This window comes from Mchenga conophoros, linkage group LG16 (genome assembly GCF_057382185.1).
Source record: "Mchenga conophoros isolate Kocher_MC1m ecotype Shallow Benthic linkage group LG16, M_conophoros_male_GT1.1, whole genome shotgun sequence".
Taxonomy (NCBI): domain Eukaryota; kingdom Metazoa; phylum Chordata; class Actinopteri; order Cichliformes; family Cichlidae; genus Mchenga; species Mchenga conophoros.
Window position 1 is genome coordinate 12,831,390 of NC_140541.1, and position 19,394 is coordinate 12,850,783.

General features: G+C 41.1%; 1 protein-coding gene and 1 pseudogene across 1 annotated transcript; one reads left to right on the plus strand and one right to left on the minus strand.

Moving 5' to 3' along the window:
• Positions 1-217: 217 nt before the first annotated feature.
• On the plus strand, positions 218-19,210 carry ccdc80 (coiled-coil domain containing 80). The gene is made up of 10 exons (XM_085248434.1): positions 218-1,784; positions 1,901-2,098; positions 3,224-3,693; positions 4,065-4,403; positions 5,696-5,852; positions 9,125-9,261; positions 14,343-14,494; positions 15,940-16,043; positions 18,044-18,127; positions 18,311-19,210. Exons 1-10 carry the CDS (start codon positions 1,154-1,156, stop codon positions 18,631-18,633), a joined length of 2,595 nt encoding a protein of 864 aa, XP_085104560.1. The 5' UTR covers positions 218-1,153; the 3' UTR covers positions 18,634-19,210.
• On the minus strand, positions 10,002-12,529 carry LOC146556382 (E3 SUMO-protein ligase KIAA1586-like; annotated as a pseudogene).
• Positions 19,211-19,394: the final 184 nt, after the last annotated feature.

Consider the following 19,394-nt stretch of genomic DNA (forward strand, 5'->3'; position numbering starts at 1 on the left):
GGCGATCATTGCAGTTGCGTTATTTTGGAAATATTAATCTTTTGGCGTTTTCTTCTCCTTTTTTCGCAGTGACATTTAGAATAAGATGAAAGAGGCGGTCATGCTGTGAATTTAAATCGAATGAAAATGAGGAGGTGGAATATGCTGGTAGAAAGAAATCGAATTTGGGGGCGTTCCTCTTTCGCCTTAAAAGGGGGAACTTGACACTGTGTAAGATTATGGGGATTTCTCTTCCCGGAGATCTGGCCAGCAGGGGAGTAAACTTTTTCCTTTACTTTTTTCTTTCTTAAATCTTCCTCAGCTACTTAATGTGTTTTTGAGTGCAACCCACCTCATTCTGACCAGTTTCCCATAAAGAACCTTCCAGTGAAAGGAGTGTTGCAGAGTGAACTGGCAACCGAATGTCCCGGGGCAGGTCCTGACATTGCGTCGCCAAGAGTCCGGAGGCTGAGGTTAGTGTGGACGTTTCTGGGAAAACCTCTAGAGCTCCGATTTGCCAAAGGGGAGACCTGAGAAGAGGCAGATTCGCTTTTCCTCTGCACAGTCTAAGCGCAGGTTTCCAGCTCAGACTAACTGTCTTGCATTTTGAGGGATCTTCACTATTTCTGCAGCCAGAAGACTTATTGTTGTGGGAAATAAACAGAGCCCAAAAGAACTTTGACTAGTTGAGACGTAATTAGGGCGTAAACAAATTTTGCATTTTGGAGATGTGACGTGGTCCTTAACTTTTCACTCTAGGACTCTAGGATTTTATTGAGTGTATCCCGCGGTGATAGTTTTTTTTTTCTGAGCCACTTGAGGATGTTTGCAGATTATAACTGCAATGATCGACGCTTCTGATCTTCTGTTCTGTGAGTTGGAAACGAAAGTGCTGCTGAGATGAAGTTGTAGATCTGTGCTCTGAGCTCTTCTCGTGTTCGTATTGTTTGCCAGATTAAAGGCAGACAGCAACGTGGATTTCCTCAGTAGAAGTCATGCTCTGAAAGTGGTCATTGGCAGATTATGTGCCGATCCCGCGCGCGCTGCACTCTTCATCTGGAATTAATTGATTGTCACCCTCAGATGCGCTAAAGACGCACAGGTTCAAGGATCCACCACTGGATCTTTGCATTTACGGCAGTGAGTGTTTAGCCTACTTTAATTTCACACAACAATGAGGGGTTTTGTTCTCAGTTTAGCTTTGATATATCTGCTTACCTGGACCCAAGCCGACAAACAGACTCACCTCAAGCGGGTGCAACTGCGCCGACGCTTTCAGGGACGTTTGCGCCCTGGATATGCTTCGGCAATCTCGGTGCACAGCAACAAGAACGCACAAAATGTGCAGGCAGACGAGGCGATTCCGCTTACCGCCAGGTCGGGGAACCTGGAGGGAGTCAAGAAAGCAGGAGGCCGGTTGCGAAGGATAGGGACGAATGGACAGATTGGCTTGTCCCGTCAACTGACAGATGAAGGTACTCCAGGAGCCAGAGCCAGAGTTACCCGCATGCCCAGCAGCGCCGGGTCACCAAATCTGCTGGCCAGCTTTGCAGGAAAAAACCGAGTCCTCGTTATCTCGGCGCCCCATGACTCAGACGGCTACTACCGACTGATGATGTCACTACTGAAGCCAGATGTCTACTGCGAGCTGGCAGAAAGACACGTCAACCAGATAGTCATGTTTCACCAAGAAGGAGAGATGGGAGGCAAGGTCCGGAGAATCACAACAGAGGGGAAAGTGATGGAGGAGCCACTAGATACTGCACTCATCCCCAGACTAATGAACTTCCTAAAACTAGAGAAAGGTAAGAAGGTAGACAGCATAAGCCTCTGTCTCAACTTGTGCATGGGTCAAAACGTCATTGCAGGTGCTGATATTAACCATATCATATCCTTAATCTATTAATGTGTTGAACTGCAGGCAAGTTTGGAATGGTGCTTCTGAAGAAAACCCTGCAGGTGGAAGAGAGATATCCCTACCCTGTGAGGCTGGAGGCCATGTATGAGGTCATTGACCAGTCACCCATGAGGAAGCTCGAGAAGCTCCGCCAGAAAGGCTTCATCCAGAAGTGTAAAGGAGCAGGTGTGGAGGGACAAGTGGAAGAAGGCACACTTGCAGGTGAGAATGACCATGATAAACATTTTTTCAACATGTTTGTTTTCACAGCAGGGAAATCCACACTTTTTAGTTTTAAAACTTCTTAATTAACATTGAACCTTTCTAGAATATATCCATGGTGCAGTGATTACCACATGTGCCCTATAAACAAAAGATCTTTGGTTTGAGAGCTGCAAACAGACTTGTACGATCTTAGTGTCAGTCTGCAGCCTGGATAAACTGGATGGTTACACCAGGAAGGGCAGCCATGAGATCAAGTTGGCACTCAACCTTTCCTCAGGTTCTAGACCAGTTTGAATAATGTGAATAATGGCACTCAGGGTTTTCAGGGGGCTGGCAGCTAGATTTGTCAGCTGTTACAGTGTTCAGTGCCCTCCTATAAACTACAACAACTTCCTCACTGTAAAAACCTTTATGGTACTGGTAATGTAGAATATAGCTTTTACTAAGCAACACTGTCAGTAGTTCATTATAGTTTATTACTATCTCAGATTACTGCCTAAAAGATTCTGTGCCATTATAATGCATTGCCAGCTGAACCTTAACCCTACTCTTAGTCATGCAGTCTCTTAAAAACACCTCATACAGAAACAAACAAATTCTAAACACCAAATAACTGAAAAACTCTCACAACACTGTTAAATCCAGGATTTAAACCAAAAAAGAAAAAAAAATTCCTCTTTGTAAAATTATGTTGTATCTTGCTGTTCATATTTTTTATAATATCGTTTACAGTGTGCAGCTGTACTCAGAAACAAAATTGAGTACAGTATATTACTGTACTAAAATTCCTGTAGTTTTACAAAGGTTTTTTTTTTAACAGTATACACTGATGACGTATAACATTAAATTGTTACATAAGTACAATGTAATGTTACATTTAATGGAATCTGCTCAAATTAAATTTGCTTAAATAGTATACATTCAGTTTATACAAAGCACATTTTCCTTAGGAATTTACTATTTCAATTAAAAGTTTGAATTTAAGTTAATCTTAAATTGTATTTATTTCAGTTGTGTTTTATTCAAAATTGTTGCTTCATGTTTATTAGGGTGAATAATCTTTTTTTTTGAGTGTATGCAAAATGAAATGTTTACCTGTGATCTCTGTCTCCATCTTGCCAGTTCCTGACACACCTACAATAAAACTAAACTCAAATAGCAAAACAACTCGACCTACTACAACCACCACCAGAACAACAACTACACAACCAACCACAACTACTACCACTACAACAACAACAACAACAACAACAACCCAGCCCACGACCACCACTACGACTACTACAACAACCAGAGCAACAACAACTACAACAACAACCAGAAAACCAACCACCACAAAAAGGCCCACTACTACCACCACTCAGAAAACGACCAGAGCTCCTACCACAGCCCTGTGGCTCCCACTGCCAAGAACTACCGCTGATCCATACTACTACAACCGCAGAGAAAGGGAACGGTACCCACCGAAAACCACCCCAGCTGGAGATAACCGCACTGACAAACTCAACAGAGATCCACACAGCCGCAAGCTACCCATCACACATAGACTCCCAAAGACCAAACCCACCAAGAAGAAGAACGGTGGAGACAAGGTAATCTGTAACATTCATTTTAAAGATAGATTTAATAGATTGACTTTGTATTTTAATGGGTTTCAGATTCATGCTATTTATAGAATACAAAACACCTGGGTATATATTAGTGCTAAAACCATACATTACATAAATTTATAAATAATATCCATGAGTACATATGCAGCACACTTCTTGCTGATTACTTTAATTGCTTTTCATTGGAGCTTTTCAAATGAAATAGCTGTTTAGCAGCCAACATAACTCATTTCACCATCATTTTTTGTGTGTACAAAGAAAAGTTTACCACGACACCAGCTCAAGACCAAATCATTCTCACAGTGTTTGAATCAGTGAACAAAATGAAAAATAATATCTGCTTTTGTGCGCAGGTGTTGACTAACGAGTATGAAGACAAGTATGAGCCTAGCAAGCCAACAGCAAGCAATCCAGAGGAGCCAGAAGTCATCACTGTTATCACTCCTACCAGGAAGGGAAAGCACGATAAGCATGACAAGAAGAAGAAAAAGAATGACAAGGGTGCCAAGAAAGCCGACAGAAGAGGAAAGCCAGGGAAGGAGGGAAAGATCGGGGGAAAGAAAAATGGAAAGAAGGCGTCAAAGTACCCGGAGAAAGTGGACTATCCAAAGCCCACTAAAAAGCCAACGCCACCACCAAAGAGTGCCCTTGCCTCCTTTCTGGATTACTTTGAAAACAGGAGGCGGCTGCTGGTGAGAGCATGACATAATACTGACAGTTCACAAGAGGCTCTTTCACCTGGCAAAACTCCAGGTTTCGAGCTTTGGCCAGAGGGAAATGTCAGTACTCAGAGCACCATCGCTAAGTGTGAGGACAGGTTTAACATTTTGGCCAAAGTGCTTATTTGATTTCTTGCCAAAATACAGATGAATACAAATATCAGACCATGGGCATCTGATAAGCAGATAGCATGGACTTCTCTGCACCCAGCCAAAAATGGCTCCAACAGATGAAGCATGATATGTGATTTAATTTCTGATTTAGCATTACCTCAGTAATTAATTGATGTTGCCTCCTTTCTGTAATAATCTAAATATCTCCTCAGTAATTAACTGAGTTTTCTGTCAAATACAACTATCAGCCAGCTTTATGCTAAGCTAACTGGCCAATAACTATAATATATATATATATATATATATATATATATATATATATATATATATATATATATATATATATATATATATATATATATATATATATATATATATATATATATATATATATATATATATCCCAAACAACCTCGAGAGTGGGATCAATCTCTTCATCCAACTTGCAGCAAGGAAGCAAATAAGCAAAATTCCCTAAAATCTCAAACAGTTTCTTTAAAGAAACACATCAGCACTACAGTAATGAATGCAGCTATAAGAGAAATTAAAAGACACAGCCATCAGCCAAACTCATTAGTCAAACATGAAATTAGTGCTTTTATTCTGGACTTCAAATTTTGATCGGCTTGATAGGTTTTGAGTTGGGAAGTTGAGCATTACACCATTCTGAGTCACTGAGCAGCTGGCAGTGTGGAGCAGAAGGAAGTGACCTACAGTTGGTGCGGCTCCAATAAGGAAAGACTTTGTTTTCCAAGACAGAGTACTGAAATGTTCTAAAGACTCACATCAGGACAAATCATTTATTGTTGATTAATTTTTCACTAGTCAACAAACAGGTAAGCACCTCTGTACCATTTATTGTACAGTGTCACTTCTGTATAGTGAAGTGGTAGGGTAGGTCGCACAACCATCATCCAGGTATTTGAAAGACTGCACAGCTGTGAGCTAACAGACTGTGCGGCTCTGTTTTGCAGCCAGTATAGATTCTTATCACAGTGGTGCTGTGAACAGGCTGGGAAAATATGCCCCATCGTCCGCCTACAGGTTAATGTAAACATCACCTCTGCAGCACACTGTATTTGCACGCGCGCGTGTCACAGCATACACAGGATACTCTAACCTCCCTGTTTCCACTCCCTCCCTTCCTCCAGCTGATTACATCCCCCAGTGAGGAGCTCAGTATGTATGTTCAGCAGAGGGATGAGTACCTGGAGTCTGTGTGTGAGATGGCCATCAGGAAAGTTTCTATCATAACTATTTTTGGCTCTTTGACCAACTCCACCATGAAAATCGACCACTATCAGATAGGTAAGTAGTTCCATATGCAGTATGAGAGGGTTCAATACGTTTTTGTTTTTTTGCTCCTTGTTTTGACATGGTATATGCCACAATCGCTATTAACTGTAGCAAGTCTTTCAGTTGCTCAGCCAGGCACCTTTTTTGAATAGCTCATGTGGCTCTCAATTTGGAGCAGATGTTTTTCGGACGTGCAGCATTTCTCAACTGCAACATTTTGAAACAATGAAACATTTTTGAAGTTTCCAGCACTGAAGATGGATTTCCCAAACAGCCCTTCCATGCAGCAAAACACTGCAGTTAACCAGCAGAAGGCTGTAAATCTAAATCAAAGTCATGTTTCCGCTGTCAGTAAATCTTCCTTAGGATGACAGAGTCATCATAGATCCAGCTAAATGCTTTTCCTGTCATTTTAAGAGCTGCCGCTTTTCTGTTCTACTTTGCGAAGACACAGAATACTCACGTGTAGTATGAGGAAAACAATATTAAACCAGTAACACAACAGTGGGAACTTCTGTGCACCACACAAAAACAAACAAACAAACATGTTAACTAGAAACACAGAACAACAAAGCAGTTAGTCCAGGTTTATTTTTATTGCCCCGATCTACAACAACAGCCATCCCAAGTTGTTTTATATACTAAAGATCCTACAATACAAGAGAGAACCCCAATGATCAGATACCAAGTAAACTGCAAGTAAACATTTGGTGAAAGTGGGGAGGAAGAACTTTTTAACAAGAAGAGATTTCTGACAGAACCACTTCAGGGTGAGACAGTTGGGCAAGTGAGGAGAAAGAGAGGAGAACAAGGCGCAACCTGCTGGAAAGAGAAGACAAATAAGTGAGCAGAGAAGCTCAGAGAGTTGTTCAGTGCGATGCTCAGAGTGTTTTGCAAAGTCCCCCATCAGCCTGAGCCCACAGCAGCATGACTGAGGGATGATTCAGGGTTTCCCGATCTAGCCTGACTGGAAGCAATATGAAAGAATGTAAGAAATAGGATCTGTCTTTCTAGTCCTGTATTTCAGATCAGTAGAAGGCTTTGAGAGGCAAAGGTAATGTCATCTTAGATGAAGTTCCAGCCACATGTTCTCACTGACCTCACCACTAATCTCCTTCACAGTGAAACTCTTTCTCTTACACCGGAGGGTTGTTGATAACAATTGTGGTTATCACCAAAAAGGAAAGCATTTTCTCTCTACTTAGCACTGAAATAAACAGACTCGGGCATTCTGTCATAAATGTAAGTAAGTTTGCATGTTTTTAGGAATACAGTAGATGTGATTTGCCTTAAAATACCATTTTTCAGGGAAATGTTGTGTGAGTGCTGTCCATACTGAGACTGTGGCAAGGAAAAGTGTCTCCTGCCACATCTGCTGTCCTGTCCTTGTTTTACCTTCCTCACATTATGTCAAACTAAATGTGTTCAGCAGAGATCTCTGCTCCCACAGTGACATCCAGAATGTGCACCGACTCTGCCAAAGCCACAGTGTTTTGTGCTTCTCTGTGCAGGTGATACTAAACAGTGTTGACCTCTGAATTCAGTGATGTTAGATTCGGCTCATTTACCATAATACCGTTGCTTATTTTAGTAATTACACTTTATCTGTAGCTAGAGGTAGGAATGCCTTCAGCTTCCAATCCAAAATGTGATGAGTTCAGCAGCTATGAAGTACAGAAGTCTGTATAACATGTACCGGGAGAGCAAACCAGAGTGCATACCTTTCCTGTGCATCATCTCCTGTGGAGTTGATGTGTAAGCTGGAGACATTTAATTCATCACACCCACATGCACACAGAGAGCAGTTATAACAGTGCTTGAAAACCTACTTGTTCAAATGCAACAAAACTGCTGCTGTTTTTGTGAGACGCACTGCGTCATTTGTGCTTGGCTTCTATTTTGAGACATTTTATAGCCGTCTCAAACCAGAGGCTGCGGTTGATGTGTGTTAACTGCTCTTTGTTAAGCTTTTTAAGTGTGTCACTCAATGTGCAGATGAGGTTTTATCCAGACATGTTTTTATGTAGTCACATTGTTGTGGCCCACCTCTGTTGGTAAGTCTTCATTCATTTTAATTATGAAGGCTTGATTTAAGTTTAGGTTAAGCTAAGCAACAGTATGTAAATGAATCTCAAGAAAGTAAATGGAAGTCAACATAAGAGTCCTTGGAAGTGAGAGAAACTCACTGTGTGTGATCACAGTGCACAGACAAACAGCTGGTCCTTTCAGCATTGCCCCTCCTCTGCTTACAGTGACTTCATCTTTGGGTTGTAGCCTGGTTGGCCATGTGTATGTTTTGCATATAGACCATATTAAAGAGTGTTTGCTGTACATATCTGTGTGTACAGTCTGTCCTCTGCCACCTACATGTACTGGGGGTTTCCTGACGTGATTGCTCATACACATTACACAGCAGAGAGTGGGCAAACCAGCCACCAAGAACACACTGTTCCGTGGTCTGTATGTCATACACACACACGGAAGGAGCTATGATTAAAGGCTTTGGTCTGCATAAACACCAGCTCCATTAGACTTCTGAGACATCCAACCCTTTTAGATCTCAGCTGCTGTTTGTCCAGTTTGTCCCCGATTCATTCTGCATGCTTCAGTTCTGCTCTTCACTCAAGAGTCTAATTCTTAAACTTCTCAGACAAATTTGTTAAAGGAGCAGTTTTTTTGAAATCAGCATAGATGACTAAACTACAAGAGGAGTAAGCATGTTAACTGGGAAACAATTGCTCTTCATTTTACGTTAAGAAATACGACTGTAACATGTCTTAAACTGTTTTTGTATCTTCCCTGTACTTTTCTAGCCTTTTGAAGCCATAACCATTTGAATAATTGTCAGGGGGAAAAAAAAAACCAACATTCAGAAGATGAAGATGAGCTATCACTTGGTGACAGTGAGAAGAAGGAAAAAAAAAAAAAAAAAAAAAAAAAAAAAAAAAAAACTCCTTTTGAACAGGAAGAAACCTCAGGTTCAGTGAGAGGCAGCCATCTGCTGCAACCGACTGGCAGTGAGGGGAGGGAGACATGACAGAAGACAGATTAACCAATAGTGTGCAGTTTTCCTTCTTTCCCCAATTTTTCCAATCTGATATTCCAGGCAATATATTAGATTTACATTTGACTTTTGGACCATTTCACTAAGATTCCAAATATAATAAATGTTATGTTCCTTTGATTTTAACAGTTAATTGATTTTCTTTAAAGGGGAAATTAGTACCCTCTTTAAAGTAGGAAAGTAGATGTTGAATCTGTCTAATGTGCCTTTATTTCTCCAGAGAATGACAAGCCTATGAAGGGCCTTCGTCAGGAAGACCTGGTGAACCAGGATCTGATCACAGAGCTGAGGAAAGAGTTTGGCATGACCTACGAGGAGTTCTACATGGTCCTCACAGACACTGACATGAGAGTCAAGGTAGAGACTTACTCTTTCTAAGCAGTATAGGATGATTATGTGAAGGCTGTGGCTCTATAGTGTAGTGGTTTGCACATTTGCCTAACAGTGAAAGATCCCTATTTAAGTACCAGGAGGAGGAAAAAAAAAAAAAAAAATCCCTTGACAGCTGTGTTGGGAAGAGCATCAAATACGCCAAATTAAACACAAGTATACCTTTTGTAGTGACTTGTGAATAATTTAATTCAGATTTAGGTAAATAGTGCCAGACCACAGTCTCATCAAGGCATGTTATATTGATAATAAAGGGGCTAGAATGCGATGGGCAGCCCCATAACAGAATGGCCGTGCTGTGTAGATCAATTAGCTTGTTGAATACTTAAATTAATGCAGTGTGAATTTGGAAAGCATGTAAGCAGTGCTTTAAGTGGCCCAAAAGAGGTGCCGGTACTCTATTTTTTTTTCCGCCTCCCCTGAGGTAACAACAACTATTGAATGGGTTTTATATACAACAGTCAACAGACAACCTTATACAAAATAATAAATCATTTTATTAGTTTGCGGATTTGCTTGAGCTAGAAAGAGCTACTGAACATAAATAAAATGTGCAAAAAGGTATTGAAATTTATTTTTAACAAAATGTATATAAAATAAATTATAAAATAATTTGTATTTTGCTCTCTCTCTTGAGTCACTGCTGGTATCAGCAGCAGCACTTGTAAAGTGTACCTGCAGAGCTTGGTAGTTCTCCCATACTGCTTTCACTGTTCTCTCACTTGAAGCAACCCAATGCACTGATAAAACACGGCCTATCACAAGGAGACGTTGTCCAACATTGTGAGCACTCTCGGTTAACTCCCTTTGGTTTTTTGGTGATGCATGGCAGAGGGAGTAAAGCTGATCTAAGAATATTTTAAAGTGGTTGATTCCTCCTACCTCCTTCAAAACATCACAAACTGCCAGTTCCAGTCTGTGATTGGAACAATGCCAGACAAACAGGTAAGGGAATTTGGAACAAAGCTGCGCAGCAACTCCTGCTTTCCTCCCAAGCATCACTGAGGCTCCATCACAAGCAAATGCCAACAAATGTTCCTGTAGGTAGTGAGGGTCAAAGCCATTATTATGAAGACATCCTAACAGTGCTTCAGTGATGTCCTTTGCTGTGGTCCCCTGCAGCTCAATCAGTTCAAAAAATATTGTGTCTGGATTTTCACTGGAAATAGCTGACCGCAGGCACACGACAAGCACAGACTTTCCACTTATTGTAGTGGATTCATCAATGAGCACACACAATTTTCTTTCATTCATCACTATGTCATTGACTACCTTCTTTTTCCATTTCAGCTGCAATGTGATCCAGTATATTTGCACATGAGTTATTAGAGTGCAAAACTCTGCCCATCTTGACACCATTTAAGACTTGCAACTGGACATCTATTGGCATGTCTGTAAAGGGACACCCATGCTTGCCAATCTTATAAGCTGTTCTAAACACATTGAAGTTGAAGCGTAGTCAGCCTTTCTCATATCTTCATTGTGTTTTTGCATTGTATTTTGTGTTGCCTTCTCTTTTATTTCAACTGCTTTCTTGTGATAAATTGAGTCTCTGTGCTCTTTTATTTTCTTTCGTAGTGAGTTTTGTTGTGCAGCCTTGTCCCTTCCAAAAGACGAGATTAAGCACCCACTCCACTCCTGCGACACTCTCTGCCCTTGCTGCATGTCCACGCGAGCACAAACTTGACTACACACACTACGACCCAACTTTTGATTTCTGCTGATCAGCCACTTGTAATTTGTGGAGAAATACCGGACTTGTGCTTGGGACCAACATTCTGGCCACTCATGCTCGCTAACACGGCTGTTGTCATCGGTAGAAATGGTGTCATTCTCGTCCTCGCCAAAAGTGCCGTCGTCCGCGGCTGCGGCACTAGTGCAGCTTTCATTAGCTTGCGTCTGACCTGCAGCGATATCATTCTGGCTTGGTGGGGTGTCAGCCAGCGAGTCCTCTGATTCTGACCTTGTTCTTTTACTACTCAGAGTCTGAAGCCAGGAGAGCATATTAAGTGTTCATTGTTTTTGTATTTTAACCGAGCAGCTGTTTGCGCGTTTTACACACCCTCTCCGGACCACGTTGAGTTGACATGACAACGGCAAAAGCGACGCATGCGCTTTTCACTTGTAAAACACATTGGTGTATGGGTAATGTAGTCTCTGCTCTCGGTGGGACGAATTAGGAAGCGTGCTTGTGAAGGGCGCTCTGAAAAGCGGCAGCGCAGCCAAACGATTATAACAGATGTGCAAATGAGAGTACCGGTACGCTAAAAGCACGTTCTGGGCGCATGGAGAGGTGGCGGTACTCTCAAGAGCTATATTTAGAATTGGCGGTACTGAGTACCGGCGCGTACCGGCCCACTTAAAGCACTGCATGTAAGTCAAGCAGTTTTTTCACTCTAAAATATAAAGATGTCCCCTAAATGAACCACACACACTCACGTCTTGATGCATTCTCAATCATCCAGGAGATGATTGGAGATTCACACACACTCACATTTTTTGTTTTGAAAAGAAGAGCGTTATAAACATATACTCACTGAATGTGACGGTGTCATGTCTTGAAGTTCTCCAGAGGCCTGGTAATGAACCAATCGTTTGATTCAGGTGTGCTGACCCAGGGTGAGATCAAAAACCTGCAGGACACCAGCCCCTGAGGCCTGGAGTTGACTGACCCTTGTATAAAAGGCCCCAAAGTTCATAGGATAATTCTATTGGTGTTCATAAGTTTATATAAGTTTATCTACTGTTCATTTAATATTCAATCTTCTGTCAGTTTGGGCCAGCCCACCGTATGGTGACATCATCCGGTTAGTAAGGTGGGCAGTTTAAGGTCCGATGAGCAGTGTTGGTCCGGTGGGGTGCACTGATTCCTGCAGGATGTTATGTAAAACCACACACATACACATGCAACGGTTTTACAGCCCCAGAAATTGAGTCGTGACAATAAAGTGCCTCAGACCGAACCTCAAGCTCCTTCTTCCCTACTCTGCGACAATTTGCCCTTAAGTTGTGTTCTGGCTGACACACCGGGGTGACAGTAGTGCTCAAAGACTGAATCAGTGCCACAACCGTGCCTATCCTTGATATCTCCACTACAACCCTAATCTAGAGGAAATAATAATGAGAGAGAATAATCTTTAGCCTAAATATGAGAACTGTCATTAATGTACCTGTAAAGCTTGAAGCAGAGAGATAAACAGCTGTCAATATAGGCAAAGATAATGTGGATGGGCATACAGATATATCTAGTGTTCACTTGATATGTCTACACTTGGTTTCTACTCCAAATTAACTTTGTTTTAACTGTTGCAAGTGCTATGGTGAGATACCAAAATTAAATGGTCTTGTTTTAGTAAAGTGTTAAGAAAACACAAAACAAGGTGTTAAAAAAAATAAATGAGTAAATATATATTTGTAATGCATCGGTGCCCAATAAACATGCAGTGAGGTACATACGTGTAAGCTAAACAGTCTAAACATATGATGTCAAAACCCTGTGACATTCCAAACAGCCTCAGCTCCATGTTATGTTTAGGACTAATTAGTACATGCTAACAAGACGGTTAGCATGATAGTGATGTGTTGCCATTGTGAGTAACTATAATAGCAGGCTCACACTAACCTTTAGGCCACCATCAGTCTCAAAGAGCCTTTAACAAGCATTTGCAGTGTAAGCTCTTCTCAGTCAGCTGCACTGTAAATAGCTGACATGACACGAAGAGAAGAGAAGCAATGCAGGGAAATGGAAAACACTCATAAAAGATATCCCCCTGTAGATTAGGCCACGTAACATAGCCAGCATCGGTAAATGCTTCTTTTTAATGTCTGTTCTGACTCTGGGAAACAAATATTTGTAAAATATTGTGAAAGTGAAGGCAGTGCTGGGTATGGCTGTTACACATGTACATACAAAAAATAAGAAGGAACCAAGCAGAGCAACAATGTAACCAATGCAAAGTGCCTTTGGATGCACACACACATCCAAAGGCATTTCTTTGGAAACAGGAAAAAACACAGAAGAAGACCCAGGAAAGCAGACACGTCATGGTTATTTCAAAACTAAGTTACAGTGTTATTGGACAAGACTGTTGCCATGTAGCATATTCACCAAGACTGCATGATCAGCTGTGTCAAAAGTCCTGCCTTCCTGGAACATAGCCTTAAGGGATTCAGTCACTGAATTGTGAAAGACCTCTAAATATACTATGATATTTTAGCAGGGAGGATTTTAATCGTACTTTTTTACTTGCCCTTTCACATAGTCTTGACTAATACTTTTAAACAGCCTTGATTAACAGCACTGCTGTTGGTCAGTTGGTCCTCTTCCAGTGTTCACTGATTCACAACTTATCTGCTTACACTTCCATTAAATCTTTCTCTTTTTCTCTGCCCTAATACTGCCAACATGGTGCTTTTACTAAAACACTGTTTAAATTTACACAACATGACATTTGCTCAACATCTGTGTATAAGAGTGTGTGTGCATGTGCCAGGATAAATCACCAGCCTGTTTTTCGGACAGATTCATCAAAGAGGCCAGTGTTCACATCCTCTGCTGTCAGCAGCAGAGACAGAGGAGTCTGTGAATGTACACGGATGTGGGTGTGTGTATTAGACAGAAAAAGGACAGAGAGCGCAGTGCAAGGAAAGGTGTGAAAGAATCAGAATGGCAACTTCAGCATGTCCTGAGGAAGATGTGCAAGTGTGTTACATTTTTGTGCGCGTTTCAGATGTTCGTGTTATGACCAGTTAGGATGAAATGAGATACTTGGTTTTGCTGCTTCCCAGAAGTTGTTACAAAGATTTGCTGGGATGTGATAAAGCCCACACCACATTTACTAACATGCATAACTTCATATAATCACATTACTGGAAGGAGTTTCACCATTTTCATGCAGTGGATTTCTATTTTAATGCCCGCTGTACTGTAGTGCTACTTATTGTTTTATTTTTTGTCGACAGGGATTTTGATTTATTTATTCTGTGGTTTCACCTCGGACTCGACCTTTGGGAGAGTATGACTGGTTCTTGTCAATCTTGTTTGTCAGCAATCCTTTGAGGTTCCCATTGCCATGAAGGCTGTATTTAACTACATCGACACCTTCTCCTCCCGAATGCGAGAGATGGAGCAGCAGAAGAGAGATGGAGTGGTCTGTAAGAAGGAAGACAAGCCCAGATCTTTGGAAAACTTTCTCTCCAGGTGAGGATTTCTATGGAAATATAGGGCATGACCAAAACACTGTGGATGTACAAACATTAAAACCTTTTTTTCTGACAAAAACATCATAAGAACTATCAGCAGGGATTTGCTGATATTCGCCCATGAGTGAGATCAGTAAATAAAGCCTGTAGACCCACTGATTCACTGATCCACTTGCTTTGAAAACCTTACATTTTAGCATTATGGTGTGGTGTTTTTGGAGACACAATTCAGGTTGAGGTTGAGAAAGTTATTAGCTAACACTAGCAAGCTTGGTTAATAAGCTGCAATCATAAACTGTTCGGGGATCACACAAGAATGGATTTGTGTACAGGAATACTGCTGTGATTGTTTTACATTTTTAATTTTGATTATTTTAGTCATAGTCTTTTGAATATTTAGTTTTAGTCATAATTTAGGCATCTGAAATATTGTAGTTTCAGTCTATTTCTATTTTTAGTCTGTTAAATATCATTGAAAGTGTAAAGGTTTGTTTCCATCTTATTTTCCTTGATATCAAATGTGAAATGTGTGCATATGCTCACTCTCCTCTTCCTCCCAGGTTTCGATATTTGGTCACATTTTATGCACAGGGCAATTACCTCTGATTGGGTCACTTCCAAACTCGTCCCGCCTTTGTACACAGCTTAAATATTTCTGATTGGATCTCACATTTTTTATTTTTTGTAGACCAAAGTATCAATATATTCCATCGCACTTTTTTGTCTCGTGCACTAGTTTTTAGTTAGTTATTGTCTCCCTTTCATCATGAAAACAAAGGTAACTGACAAAAATTATGACAAAAATAATTGGTCAGTGAAAATAACACTGGATAAGAGCACCCATGCTGATGTAGCATTAACTTGTAGCTTAAAAATAACATGCACAAACCATTCCATGGGTGCAAGATTTCCATGACAAATTGAGGTATTCAGTACAGTTTCTATTACAACATTTTATTGAGATTGATGCCATATATAGGTTGTTCCCCCAAGGATCAATATAGTCTGTGTAGTTGGAATTACTGGGTGGTCCCATCATGGTGTGTCCACATCAGTCAAATATCTGTTGCAGTCAGCTGGACCACAATTAAATAATTCTGAGCAGCACTTGGCAGACTGCAGCAGCATGCATGTGTGTGTGTTCCATGAAAATCAAAAGTAACAAAAACCCTGCCATTCCTCAAGGCTAAATCATTTCAGTCACATTTTCTCCTGGAGATTTCTAAAGACAGGCTGTCTTTTGTTGCCATAGAGACCTGAATCCCCCCCGAACACAGTGTAGAGATCTGGCAGGTTTTTGACCATAATTCCGGGTTGTCACCCTCTGGCAGTAATAAGGGGAATATGTAGCACACAAGCACAAACTCCTTGTCTTGGTACAGAGCTCTCACTGCGGGACCAAAGTGCCACTTAAATCCGGACTCAAATTTTCTGTGATTGCAGGTTCCGATGGAGACGTCGCCTGTTCATTATCTCCGCTCCCAACGACGAGGAGTGGGCCTATCAGCAGCAGCTCTACGCCCTCAACAGCCAAGCCTGCAATCTGGGTGAGTCACCAGAAGTCAACCAGTTTAACTTTTCAGAGGTCACTTCAGTTGCTAAAAGCTCAAATATGCTCGCCACCCAAGCTCTAATTGAGTCTCTCTGCTGCTTGGTGCTGTTTAGGTGGTGTAGGTTTTTTTCTCCAAAATCTGCTGCCTGCTGCAACCAAAAAACAAATCTATAAGAAACACAGTTGCAGGCTCAATGAACCAATTGTTAGTGTGATTAACACTCCTTAGTCTAATTCATCGTAAACGGTCACGATGTGCCTGTTCACTGTACTCTGTACCCTATAAGAAATGTTGTAAGAGATTGAACAACTGACCTTCCTATTAGTGGAAGATGCACAGCCGCCCATAACAATCTTCTGTTCCTGCAAGTCCGAAAGTACAAAGATTCATTTCCTGGGAAGAAATACCTAAAAGAGCAGAACTCTTTATGAAACTTCCCTCTGATGACATGTTTATTCCAAGGTGACCTTCTCTTCACACGGGCCTGTGTCATGTCCCTGCTTGCCAAAATGTTAGTCAGAATATTCATGAATATGTTAATCAAATGAAGAAGCAATGAAATCAAATGAACAAGTTATGTTTTTTTGTTTACTGCAACTTTCCAGACGTTATCAGCCTGTGTTTATGCACATGAGCACTATGTGTGTGTTAATGCATGTTCACCAGTGGATGTGGAGAAGGATCCCAGATGACGGAACTGGCAAAAAACTGAACTGTTTTTCTTTTCCTCCCCTGGCAGGAGACTTTTCAGCCGGCCGGTTAGTCAATTTTTCCACAGCAACTTGAAAGTTATTACGGCACATCTCAAAAAGAGGCATTTGTCTCAACTTTGCAAATCTCAACAACCTGATACGTTTGACAGGTTTGTGGAAGACACGTGTAAACTTTAAATAGCCCACGGTGAACTTTCCTTCTCTGTGAAACCAAATAACTGCTGTCAGCAGGACTTTCTGCCCAAGATGAACCTCACGCTCTTGTTTTGTTTGCACAAGCTGAAGATTTTGGACATTTCTTCCTGGCTCCCTTCAGACTTTTGTTGCTTCTGCATATTCATACAGGTTAACATAGGCTGTAAAAAACACTAAATGGTCTTTCACGTGTATGAGCTTGACCTTGAGTCAGATGTTTTATTTGTAACAATCAGCCATTAAATCTACAATTACATTATATCAGTTTCTGACCTTAAGGGCTAGTGAACAAGATGACAAGTAATCTTTCACTGCCCTCTCTTTTTGAATGTTTCATGCCTGTTTCACCTTCAAACACACATACACTGTGTGTACACAGGGGCATTAAATAGGGGTTTATATTTAAGCCAAAGCAAATTTTTACAACCTTGCAATGATAAAAAATATTTTTAGCTTACTGTTGATCTGTGAAGCATTAACAGATTATTTATCATTTGTCCTAGCTTATAAAGCTCTCATGAAATATAACTTCCTAGAAAGTGCTACCATTTATCTGTTTGAGTGTACACTGTTTTTATTTAAGTCAAGTCAGATGATTGAAAAAATCAGCTTTTCTTGCTTTATCACTAGATCCAGTTTAGGTTCTACTGGGACTTTTTTCCCTTCGTGTGTTGCTCTTGGCTGGTTTAGCACCCAGGGCTGCCCCCTCGCTCCCTCATCCCACACAAAGGCCTGTCCTGCTGACTGGGCTGAAGGCCTGAGAGGTTTGATCCTGGTATTCAGCACTTGGCACTCACCAAGTGAAGCCAGCGTTCTCCTGTGTTTAATGTGGGCTTTCTCGCTTCAGAGGAAACAGCTTTTTTGGCAGGGCTTTCTGGACCACCATCACATTCTCCTCCCTTTACCTAGAGACCAGTGCTTAGGACAGTTCCAATAACAAATAAGTAACAATCAGCCTAAATAAGCAGACTGATAAGGAACAGTTGGTCAGCATACTGCTGTTCTCATTTGAAGTCATGCTGTTGTCTAAAAATTGTTTGCCTCATTCTGATGTCTTTTCAAAAAATGGTTGCCATGGTTACACAGGCCTGAGGCACATCGCCATTCTGAAGCTGGTTGGCACAGAGTCGCCAGATATGGGCGGAGTCTTGGAGCTCTATCCTATCAATGGTAAGAATATTTAATACAAAATAGTGAACAGATATATTTTCTGAAAGCTAAGGTCTCTACTTTTTTGGTATCTGAGTTCTGTGTGATAAGTTTAGAGGAAGAGGAAAATGTCGATGTGCTACATCTATTGTGAAATTCACTCTTTAATACGTTGTTCCTAACCTGATCCTCTGGTCCATCCAGGGAGTGCTACCGTGGAGCGTGAAGGGCTCTCAGCTACCCTCGTGAAGGACATGAGAAACTACTTCCAAATCAGCCCAGAATACTTCTCCATGCTGCTGGTGGGGAAGGATGGCAATGTCAAGTCCTGGTACCCCTCACCCATGTGGTCCATGGCCATTATCTATGACCTGGTAGACTCTATGCAGCTCCGCAGACAGGAGATGGCCATCCAGCAGTCACTTGGCATGCGCTGCCCTGAAGATGAATATGGTGGCTATGGTTACCATCAACATGGATACGAACACAGTTATCAGGATGGCTATCACCAGGGGTATGGTTACTAACAGGTGTGTGCTTTCCAATGATGCACACTGGCCTGCAGCTGGTCCTTGGTGCTACCTTCCTTTGGCCCAAAACCTTTTTGTGTCTTTCCCATCTCCCACCGGGCAGTTGGCACAGACGAGTATTTTGTAGCACTTAGTGAAGGGAAGAAAAATGCTTTCACATATCCAGTTCTTTAACATTCCCTATATAGCATAGTACGCTGCTTTATACTTAGCAGCGTCAGATCTGGTTAGTCAGTAAATTTATGGATGAACCTGAAGGTTCAAAGATGGATTGCGTACTTTAGTTTTTGCCGGGGTTTTTTTGTTTCTTTCAACTTAAAACATTATTGCATCGTCTGTCATCTCTAGCTGGCTTTTTTAGGTCAGACTTACATAGTTTCAGCACACACGTTGATTTTGTGGATAATAGAACATATTTATTGGACATCTGTTGCATTTGAAGTGCAGTTACCAATAATATTATTAAAAGCATCACATTATTTCTCTTTTGTAAAGTTTCTGTTGCTATACATTGTTTCTATTTATACTCTGTTTCTATATGGCTATATGAAAATAAACTTTTGTTTACTACCAGGTCCTTTAAATTATTTGTCTCACTTTCAGTGCCAATGCACTGCAATAATCTTTTGAGCAACACCTCCCCCTAGTGGCAAAACTGGAAAGATATTTCCAAGTATATTTTAGTGGTCATGTAATGACTGAAACAACCTGCCGTACTTGAAATATCTACAGTAGTTTCAGACCTTCTCAACTTACTG

Bases quoted from the DNA above. Each gene is read 5' to 3' on its own strand.
- ccdc80 (XM_085248434.1), top strand. From the start codon at position 1,154: ATGAGGGGTTTTGTTCTCAGTTTAGCTTTGATATATCTGCTTACCTGG. The intron at 2,099-3,223 runs GTGAGAATGACC...CCATCTTGCCAG, and splicing joins GGAAGAAGGCACACTTGCAG to TTCCTGACACACCTACAATA. The intron at 4,404-5,695 runs GTGAGAGCATGA...CCCTTCCTCCAG, and splicing joins AAAACAGGAGGCGGCTGCTG to CTGATTACATCCCCCAGTGA.